Raw genomic sequence first — 11,467 nt, forward strand, 5'->3', positions numbered from 1 at the left:
TTATAATAATCAGGAACTGCATGAATACACTTTTTTTTTTAGTACTTAAAAGTAAGGATAGCAAAGCTAAGTTGCAATGATAAGAATTTCACCTTCTTCCCTCCCCATCCCCATTTCACTTTCTTTCTCCAAGAAAGTGAAGTCGCTCAGTTGTGTCTGACTCTTTGTGACCCCATGGACTGTAGCCTCCCAGGGTCCTCTGTCCATGGGATTTTCCAGGCAAGAATACTGGAGTGGGTTGCCATTTCCTTCTCCAGGGGATCTTCCCAACCCAGGGATCGAACCCGGGTCTCCCTCATTGCAGGCAGACGCTTTACCATCTGAACCACCAGGGAAACCCTCAAAAGTAAGGATAGCAAAGCTAAGTTGCAATGATAAGAAGTTCGCCTTCTTTCCTCCCCATCAGCTAGTCAGGAAAAGGACAGATTTCCCAGGTAATTTCCAAGTTGAACAGTGAGTGACCCACGCAACCTGAAGAGATTGTAAGAGTGATGGACAGAAACAGGGCCCAGCAGGAGGTGAAGGGGAGACATATTTTCCAAGCAGTGGGACAAAAGGATATCACTACCTGGCCACTTGCTCTCCCATCATCATGTCACCCTCCTTCAAGCTTTTTGCCATAATTCTGAAACAAAACAAAACCATTCTTAATATATAGGAGCATCTGGGAGGAAATTGTCTTAAGTTTCAAGCCAAATGGAAAACCACTAGGGAAGTGTATATAAAACTGAAACCAGCCACATGAGGGCAGTACCACTAGGTGGAATTGGGGAGGAAAGCTGTAACAGGCAGTTTTGATCTGGTAGTATTTTTCTATGAAATGAACGTGAGAATCTTACCATCACGCTCAATTGTGGCTGAATTTCTACCAATGACTTTGAAAACATAACCCAGGTACCACTGGGCACTTGTTACCCAAAACACTAGACATGCAAAAAGAAATGCTAGTTAACATCTGGAAATACATTTTTCACTTTAGATCTGAATCTCTATCAATCAACTGTGAAAAAAATTTATTTAAAAGAATGATGACTGCATTGTCCACCTAGGCAAAAAGTTATTGACTCAGTGGCCAATGAAAGCTTTTATTCCCTCCCCACCCCGAATTGCTTACTAAGTACACACAGTTCAGTCAGCTGCAGATTACCTAAATTACAAGAATATATGTAAAGGAAAGGCAAGAAAATCTAATTTTAGTCTCAGCCATCTTCCTACACCCAAATCATTTGCCAACAGTGACATGGAAAAACTGGAGTTTGGCTTATTTCTTCTTTTAGTGTTTTGGGAAGCAATTCTGATAAATGATGAGGGGCAAATTGAACACAATAAGATAGTGGATGCTTGTAAAATAAAGGGGCCAGTGTTGTCTACCACCATTCTGCTCAGACTTTTGCCTGAAAAAGATGAGCATCTGTGAATCCCATCACTGACATCATACTGGGAGAAATGAGGAAGTGACAGTGGATTATTCTAAGATTGCCCATGGCAAGGTAGTATCCAATGCACAACATAAGAATTTTCCAGAGGAAAATAATACCTCATGTAAGGATCCACAGTCAAGTACAAAGCTTCCAGCAGGACCTCTGCAAAATAAAGCATTCCACAGGCAATTAGAAACCTTGGCCTTGTGCCTTATCTCTGGCCTTCTCAATGAACAAAGACAGTCTTTTTGCTTCAAGCTTATGCTCTCATCTGTGCTTTCTGGATGTTTTTTTGTTTTAGAATTAATTTTGAACATTTATTCTCATCATTACAGTTGGACATATAAAGAGATCAGACACAAAAGTAAACATTGGGAAGCACACATATATTTCCATTCTGAAAGAAGTCATGTTATAGTTACAGAAAAAAATGCAGCAAATATTAAGGTATTCAAAGTAATTTTTTAACAATTCAGATGTGGCATACTTACAACAAAAGTATAAGTTTTAAAATAATTAAATAATTTTCATAGAATCATAAAAGTACTGAGATAAAGAGACCCTGAAACTCACAAGAACATTTTCCTATGCTATTGAATACAAGGGTAGTTCTATAAAAAGTCCCAAAATAAAGCTAATATTTTTCCACTCTGAAGTATATTAAATTACCATACCAAAATATTAAAATGAACACGCAATATGGAAGCTGTACCAAAGAAAACAGTATTAAAGTCCTGAATATTACCAACTGTCTGCCCAATATGTCTTAGGTGTGTTCATGAAAAATGAGCTTTCTAAAAGAGCCGATGTAATGGATATATCTGCAGAGAAAGAGAATAAATAAAGCTTTTTCATTCTATCATTTTCAAATGTAACTGCAAAAAAGAAAATCTAATATAAGTTTTCAAAGTATTAGCTTATGAATAAAAATGTGGAGTGGTGCCTTCTTTATGCATTTGGATTTTTAAACTGATGCTATGATCATTGTAGTAAAATAGATAGTAACATCTAGACCCCAAAACTGTAGTAAGAAATCCACTCCCTCTTTCTCTTTCTCAAACAAGAAGTCATCTTAGAAAATGGAAAGGAGAAACAGTGACATGTGTGAATTCAAAACAACACAGTACTATAATGTAGCAAAAAATCATAAAAACAGCAGCATGTGAAATTCAAGACTATTTTCTTAGAGCAAATGTTTAAGACTGAACCATAAAAACACTACTTGGTCATACTGGTCTATTATTCAACTCCTGAAATAATGACTTTTTAGAGAGGTGCTTATATTTATGATATCCCCATGATTAAATGTATACTCAAATTTGTGTTTTAAAACATATATTGAGGGGCTTCCATGGCAGTCTAGTTAAGACTTAACCTTCCAATGCAGGGGGCTAAGATCCCATATGCTTTGGGGCCAAAAAACCAAAACATAAAACAGAGGCCATAATGTAACAAATTCAATAAAACACTTTAAAATTGGTCCACATTAAACAAATCTTTAAAAAAGACACATTTAAAATATAAATATTACACAGATAGTAGAATAACAGTATTCCAGTATCTCTAACACAAAATGGCATGTTATTTAGCACATTAACCTATGCTACTGAAAATTAATTTTATCCCAATTGTATAAAACCCATCATGTAGGACTTTTGAGTACATTAATCTCAAAACATTCCTAAACAAGATTAAAAAACACAGACACTTGAATACAGATTAATAGTGACAAAAAAGCAGAGACTATGATCACATGACTAAGGGTCTTTACATAGAAACTTGAGGTCCTTATATATAAATTTGAGGTCTTTCACTGATCCAAATATAGAAGAAAGAGCCGAAGAGCTGACACACTGGAAAAGACCCCGATGCTGGGGAAGATGGATGGCAAAAGAAGCGGGCGACAGAGGATGAGATGCTTGGATGGCATCACTGACTCAACGGACGTGAATTTAAACAAACTCCAGGAGTCTTTACATATAAACTTGAGGTCTTTCACTTACCCAAACATGGACGTAAGGACTATTTACAAAACTTTGACAAGAAAATCAAATCTCCAAGAGGTTTCACGGCAAAGAATTTTCACAAAATGCTGTACATCTTGACTAAAGTTTTACAAATGTCCGAGTTATAGCTTATTTGAATTCTAATTCTCCCCCCTTTCTCCACCCCAGTATAACCCACAACCCTTACTGCTAGTCCAATAATATCCTCTATGCAAAACTCACTGCTCACCTTGAGATTCAGAGCATCAAAAATGGTTATAATTTCAAAACTGTCCAATTTATAGTGTACATTTTACAGCGCCACAGATGATGTCAAGAGTTTGGATATCTTTGGCACTATTTCATTCAATAATATTAACCAATAAGAATGCGTAGAGTTTGAACATCTAATAGGAAGTCACAGTGGCATTTTAAAAATAACCAAAATACTTAAGAAGCATTTTCATGTTTTAAATTGTGAAACATTTAAACTGTCAAATTCACTAGGAAAAAAATGTCACACACACACTTTTATCACCGTGTGAAAACAAAGCATCAGACAGTTGCTACTGAGACACATTAGGGCTTTTTTCTTTTCTTTTTAAAAGAGACTGTTACTGAGCCCAAGCTCGTTCTGCTCGCCAGAGTGTGGAGGGGCTCACTCTGGCACTGGCCGAGGGAGCAGCAAAGCCGCTACTGCACCCTGAGTAGAAAGATGCGACCTAAGAAAGCGGCCGGGTCTCAGGAAGTAACGGGCTGCTCTAGCAAGGTCATCCTCAAGCTCTCAAGGAGCAAGACATGTGGGCAGCGGAAACCGCGATGGCCGCGCAGGAGGAGTTGACATGCCTGTTACTGGGATCCTGTCTGACGTGGCAGGCACCCTGGACTCAGCCTGCCACTGGCTTCCCCGGTCAGTTTTGACCTATGAAGTGGCCGGGGAGCTGGCATCCCTGGAGCGGAGCTCCCACCTGGCCGCTTGCACAGTGGGTGGGCAGTGGGCACAGGCTGGTCTGGTGGGCTAGAGCTGTGGCGAAGTGGCCTCTGCCTTAGATGCCCATGCCAGCTGGCTCCAGGGAGAGAGCAAGAAAGGGCCCATCACACTTTGGGTAGGCCACTATTACAAAACTACATTTAGTTAGGTTACTCCCTAGCTTCTTGGCTTGCTGTTGTCTGACTCTTTGTGACCCCATGAACTGCAGCACACCAGGCTTCCCTGTCCTTCACTATCTCCCTGAGTTTGTTCAAATTCATGTCCATAGAGTCGGTGATGCCATCCGGCCATCTCACTCTCTGCCAACCCCTTTTGCCCTCAATCTTTCTTAGCATCAGGGTCTTTTCCAATGAGTCAGTTCTTTGCATCAGGTGGCCAAAGTATTGGAGCTTCAGCTTCAGCCCTCAGTCCTTCCAATGAATACTCAGATCGATTTCCTTTAGGATTGACTGCTTTGATCTCCTTGCAGTTCAAGGGATTCTCAAGAGACTTCTCTAGCACCACAGTTCAAAAGCATCAATTCTTCGGTGCTCAGCCTTCTTTATGGTCCAACTCTCACATCCATATGTGACTACTGGAAAACCATAGCTTTGACTAGATGGACATTTGTCAGCAAAGTAATGTCTTTGCTTTTTAATATGCTGCCTAGGTTTGTCATAACTTTCCTTCCAAGGAGCAAGCATCTTTTAATTGCATGGCTGCAATCACTGTCTCCAGTGATTTTGGAGCCCAAGAAAATAAAATCTGTCACTGCTTCTACTTTTTCCCCTTCTATTTGCCTTGAAGTGATGGGAACAGATGCCATGATCTTAGTTCTTTGAAAGTTGAGTTTCAAGCCAACTTTTTCCCTCATCAAGAGGCTCTTTAGTTTCTCTTTGTTTTCTGCCATTAAAGTGGTATCATCTGTGTATCTGAGGTTGTTGATATTTCCCCCCGGGCAATCTTTATTCCAGCTTGTAACTCATCCAGCCTGGCATTTCACATGATGTACTCATGATGTTAAATAAACAGGCTGACAATACAGCCTTGTCATACTCCTTTCCCAATTTTGAACCAGTCAGTTGTTCCATGTAAAGTTCTAACTGTTACTTCTTGACCCGCATACAGGTTTCTCAGGAGACAGGTAAGGTGGTCCTGGTATTCCCATCTCTTTAAGAATTTTCCACAGATTGTTGTGATCCACACAGTTAAAGACTTTAGTGTAGTCAATGAAGTTGACTGGAATTCCCTTGCTTTCTCTATGATTCAACAAATGTGGGCAATTTGATCTCTGGTTCATCTGCCTTTTCTAAACCCATTTTGTTCTTGGCTTACCAGCTTATAAGAGAGGATGGCAATGATGCAGGATACTATATGCATTAAAACCCATTTCCCCTTTATGATTGAGGAGAAGCCTTGTGAAAGAACACTGAGGGCGGATGAGGCAGGTCAGGCTCCACATGTTTCCGCCTGACATACACATCACTGGCTGGAAGGCCCATGTCCTCCAAGTCCACAGGGTCACAAACTTGTTCCTGAGGACCATTTTTACTTTGACGTTTTAGCAGAGCGTGTTCAGTCACTGTGGAAGCTGGTTCTCTTGGAAAAGACAGTCAAGCTTTTGAAGTTCCCTGGCTTGACCTTGGCATGAGATTCATAAAATCCTGCCTCCAAAGGGTTGCTGCGAGAGGCTGTGGAATGTGGGGTGGCTGCTGCAGCACTGGCAGAGCAGAGTGCATGTTCGGATTCGGAAGGACTGTTGGAATGCTCTTCTGTATACACAGATTTCACAGCCTTCTTCCTGCTGCATAGAAGATGCAGATCTGCGGGTCCTGCAGCACTACAATGGCACCCAAAACGGCTTGCATCCAACTGTGCCATCAGCCTGCACATAGAAAGTTCAGGACGATGTTACAGTGTCAAAGAGGGTGTCCCTGATCATCATGTCACTTTGCCGACGTTCCTGGACTTGATGAAGCTCTTTAAGTGGTTGTACGCGGAGAGGTTCCTTTTTCAGTTCAGATCTGAGTAGGCTATTGTGTTTCCATCCAGCTGAAAACATCTTCTTTTTCAGTTTTTCATCACTGCTCCTTGTTCGACACAATAACCAGCTTTGATCACTGCACTGTCTGAAGGCAGTTTGGGAGTAAAGTAAGGAAGATGGCTTTGTGACCGCTTCACCTTATTTCTGTCAATAGTTTCACCACATTCGTTTACTTCTCTTTGCTGAGTTGGGGTAACAATGGGCACACCTCAACAGTGTCAGTTCTGTAAGACGTTTGCTTCTTTCACATTCACCTTGGTGACTTGGGTTATCAGAATGAGGCTGTGGTGGGCAGCTGGATGGGAGAGAGGCTCAAGAAGGAGGGGATATATTATACTTGGTGGCTCAGTGGTAAAGAATCCGTTTGCCAGTGCAGGAGATCTGCTGTCCAATCCCTGGGTTGGAAAGACTCCCTGGAGAAGAAAACAGCAACCCATTCCAGTATTCCTGCCCAGGAAATCCCATGGACAGAGGAGCCTGTTGGGCTACAGTCCGTGGGGTCGAAAACAGTCAGACAGGACTTAGCAACTAAACAACAAATAGCTGATTCACATTATTGTACAGCAGAAACCAACACAACATTGTAAAGAACTTACCCTCCAATTAAAAATAAATTAAAAAAAAGAAAAAGATTAATACCTCATTTGGTACTGTAATTTTTATAGCTTTGTTTACCACATTTACTCATTCTACTAGATCCTGCTGATCACTGACTTGTAGGAAATATTTTCTCCTCCCTGCATTCACAGCAAAACAGAACTCAGCCTTTGGCCTTTGCTTAGTTGCATTCTTGACCTTTGAAATGTGGGTAAGTTTAATGACTCCAACAGTGATGGTGGATCCAGAAGGCAGGTTCTGTGGATGATCCCCGTACCAAACAAAACTCTCTTCTCTGGGATCCAGTGTGAAGTACCTCGGGAAAAAATGTCCACTGTTTGCACCTTCTTCACTGTCTAAGAAACCACAAATGCGGTTCTGACAAGCCACATAAAGCCTTTCCCAGCTTGAACATTACACAGCGCCCCGCCTATCCCTGAGCCGCCCAGCGGGCTTCAACGAGCTCTGAGCTCTACGGCGCCTCTCCCTGACCCGGCGCCGCCGCGATTATCGATTATTGCACCAGTCTTCATGTCTGTCCTTGGCCTGGAACACCCGGGTAGGCCTGCCCCGCGTCCCACAGGTACCGAGCTTCGGGTTGGGGAGCAGGGGAAAGAGATGGCCCCCACGAAGGCTCACCCGCACACTGCGCACTGGTGACCACGCAGCCTCAGCCCCACCAGATGGCAGCCAAGATTCCAGAGCGAGCACTTCCTGTGCTTTCTCTTATGTCTATTTACTCAGCATTCACTTCATGCTTTACATAGATTATTTCCTATGATGTTCTGAACAATTATTGTTTCCATTTTATTAAAGCTTAGGTTGAAACTCCAGTACTTTGGCCATCTCATGCGAAGAGTTGACTCATTGGAAAAGACTCTGATGCTGGGAGGGATTGGGGGCAAGAGGAGAAGGGGAGGACAGAGGATGAGATGGCTGGATGGCATCACTGACTCGATGGACGTGAGTCTGAGTGAACTCGGGGAGTTGGTGATGGACAGGGAGGCCTGGCGTGCTGCGATTCATGGGGTTGCAAAGAGTCGGACATGACTGAGAGACTGATCTGATCTGATAAGTATCTTGCCCAGGGCCACATTTGTAACTGCTAGGCCACGGGAGTCACATAGGGTTTTATTATCAGCCCATTAGTATTTTACAATGCATGCATTTTCCTGGAGTAACTCTCATGCACCCATCCTCTGGAATTTTGATTCTGGGTTTTGGCTATGGCAACCTAGATGGATGGATAACAGTAACCCTGTTAGTTAATTGCATGCCTGTTACCCAAAGCTTACCTGCCTGAAAACAGCCCTTAGCAGATGTTCTGCAAAGCTCATCTCCAAACAAGTGATGGGGTGCCTTGCCATTTCTCTCCCTCCAACTTCCTCAGGCTTGCCTCATCCTTCCAGTTCCCCCAAGGGGATGGGAGGCCCCTCAGTGAAGAAGCTTTCCCCTCCTTGTTTGCTCCAGGGATAAGTCTGAGCTCTGCACACAGGTGCTAGCAGTGCAGCCCCACTGTTATCATGGGACAGAGAGGAAATCCTCCCCCATGCCTGGCCAAAGTCAGGAAGAACCATGCCCCCAGGCGTGTGTTGCAATTACCAAGGAAAGAAGAGGAATCCTCCAACATGACATCGAAGCTTCACAGAGACAACCTTGGAAAGGTCTCAGCCGTAGATGTGAAAGGGCCACAGATACTACCCATCGCTGTGTGGGAGCATCTTTGCCATCTTCCCACCAAAAAGTCTACGGTGGGACCTCCCTGGTGGCCCAGAGGTTTAGACTTCAGTTCCAGTGCAGGGGGTGCAGGTTCGGTCCCTGGTCAGGTAGCTAGGATCCCACATGCCTCTTGGCCAAAAAAACCAAAGCATAAAACAGAAGCAATATTGTAACAAATTCAATAAAGGCTGAAAAAAATAGTCCACATTAAAAAAAAAATCTTAAAAAGGAAAAAGAATTCTGCTACTGCTGCTGCTAAGTCGCTTCAGACGAGTCCAACTCTGTGCGACCCCATAAACGGCCTCCTACCAGGCTGCTCTGTCCCTGGGATTCTCCAGGCAAAACATTGGAGTGGGTTGCCATTTCCTTCTCCAATACATGAAAGTGAAAAGTGAAAGTGAAGTCGCACAGTTGTGTCTGACTCTTAACGACCTCATGGACTGCAGCCTACCAGGCTCCTCCGTGCATGGGATTTTCCAGGCAAGAGTACTGGAGTGGGGTGCCATTGCCTTCTCCAAAAGGAAGTCTGTGGCCATACTTTGAATTTGGGCTTAGCTATGTGACTTGCTTTGATGAATAGCATATTAGCAAACAGTCCTTGCACATTGGAGCTTGCCGGTTCTAGGCAGCAGCTTGCCTGCTGCTCTAGATTTATGAAATCACAGAAAATAACAAAGAGCTCAAACCAGCATGTTAGAAAGGCCACAGAGAGGAGAACTCAGGAGTGCACCCTCAGAAGGACAGTTAACATGACATATGAGTAATGTCCATCCTGAAGGAACCATTTAGCCCATATAAGATGTACAGAATGCTTGCCGACTTAATCCTGCCTAAACTGCCAACCTACAGAATCGTGATCTAGTAAATGATTGTTTTAAGTCTCTAAATGTTGGGGTGGTTTGTTATTCAGCAAAAGTGAACTGACACAGTCTCTTCCAACTTAAATCTCATGAGTATGACTTACCTCCATCTTTTAAGGGTGGGAGTTCAACTGTCTTCAGTTCAAAGTCACTGTTAGTAGGGTAACCTACAAAATGTTTCTTCAGGGTCCAGCTCTTTGCATGAACCATCCTGAAGCTCCTAGAATCAGTAAACATGCAGTCAGTGTCATGATGTGACTGATTTCTTATGGCTTCTGAGTGTTACCCGAAGGCAAACAGAGGGTTTACCCATCATCAACTTTATCATTTAACCTCAATCATGTTTATTTAGTATTCACTGTTCCTGCTGCTGTTCTAAGCACGGCATACTTATCTCATTTTACCCTCACAACTTCCCTGTAAGAGGGGTATTATTATCATTGCCAGGGCACAGTGTACAGATGAGGAAATGAGTCTACCTTAGAAATTTCCAAGGCAAGGAACAATATTAACCCACACAGACTTTTCCTAGCCACTGCTAAGGCTAGGAAGTGAACAGATACCTGGAGTGCAGATATTCCATTTCTCTCCTCATATGAAGTGAATTCTAAGAAAAAGCATCAAACACAAAGAACCTACTAGAAGTCCATGCACGTCTTTCAGACAGAGCGCTGCCTTCTAAGACAAGCAGTCTCCAAAACTGACAGCCACTGGGTGGCGATGCTGCTCAGCCTCATTTTCAAACGCGCGTTTTCTTTGGCAGCAAAGAAGAAATCAAGAGCACATTTGCCAGCACCCAAGGCCAAGAGAAGAGAATTCAAGTGACCCCGAGCTCTTGGGTCAGAATATTTTGCTTGGAGCGATGTAGGTGGTTCTAGCCGCAACCTTACTGTGCCTAACTGTCTTCCCCCTTCAAAAAGGCAGCCGCTGAGAATTCTGGATTCGCCGTTAAGTCCGGAAGCACCCCTGCAAGGCGGACGACCACAGACGCAGGCGAGGATCAAGAGAAGTCCCACCCGCCAGAGAATGGGGTCCAGGATCGCTCACCCCCGGATCCCACCCCCTCGCCTTGCCCATACGCGGGCGTTAAACTCCCGCCTTTCTTCTTCCACGCTTGTGCCACTTTTGCTGTCCCACAAGTTCCTTGCTAGCCCCCTGCCCGCTGCAGGGGCCTACGCCTGCACCCCAAATGCTGCCAGGCCATGCCCTTCTCTTAGGCAGCCATCTGCGATCTCTAAGAACCTGCAGGGAGCAGGAACATGGCCGGGACATCCTGCTTTCAAGTTTCCTCTGAGTGCAAGACGCAGAGGTTACCCAGCATTAGGAGAGGGCGAGCACCGGGCAAACGCTGTGCCATGGCGGGTCCAGGTACCCTAGAGGTGCGGGAGCAGACGTTTACTTACGAGTCTGCAGGATCCACTTCCTGAAGCCGGAGGTTGGGACTGCGGAGCAGAGTTGGGGGAGCAGGAATTTAGGGCTGGTCTCAACAGAGGGAGGGGCTTCTTCCAGGGCAGGACTGTTGGGAGAATTTACAGGAGGGAAAACCAGGATTCCAGGAGCGAGAGCGATAGCGAGTGAGCGAGCAAGCGAGAGAGATTGTGTGTGTGTGTGTCTGTGTGTGTGTGTCTGTGTGTGTGTGTCTGTGTGTGTGTGTCTGTGTGTGTGTGTGCGCGCGCATGCGCGTGTGCGTGTCTGTGTGTGTGTAGGGGGTTCTTGCAACATTAAAAGCCTCCACTGGAGCCCTGCCCGGGTAGTACTGTGTCTGCTTCAGTGTCTTAACTGGAAACCCACTGCAAGAGGCTGCCTGGGAACCAGCTGCTCCCCAGCCTCCCAGGCAGGGAGGAGGGGCACAAAGCCGGGTCCCCCAGAGG

At 44.3% G+C, this 11,467-nt stretch overlaps 1 protein-coding gene across 1 annotated transcript in view; it reads right to left on the reverse strand.

Annotated features, from left to right (window-relative positions):
* The window catches only part of PTGR1 (prostaglandin reductase 1), a 30,805-nt gene extending 19,556 nt beyond the window's left edge, over positions 1-11,249 (reverse strand). The window contains exons 1-4 of the mRNA XM_010843573.1: positions 11,000-11,249; positions 9,701-9,816; positions 1,538-1,583; positions 569-625 (exon numbers count right to left, since the gene is read on the reverse strand). Of these exons, the coding sequence (XP_010841875.1) occupies positions 569-625; positions 1,538-1,583; positions 9,701-9,806 (209 nt within the window). The 5' untranslated portion in view covers positions 9,807-9,816; positions 11,000-11,249. The remainder of the gene's footprint in view (positions 1-568; positions 626-1,537; positions 1,584-9,700; positions 9,817-10,999) is intronic.
* Positions 11,250-11,467: the final 218 nt, after the last annotated feature.

Source organism: Bison bison, unplaced genomic scaffold (genome assembly GCF_000754665.1).
Source record: "Bison bison bison isolate TAMUID 2011002044 unplaced genomic scaffold, Bison_UMD1.0 scf7180017864183, whole genome shotgun sequence".
NCBI classification, from domain to species: Eukaryota; Metazoa; Chordata; class Mammalia; order Artiodactyla; family Bovidae; genus Bison; species Bison bison.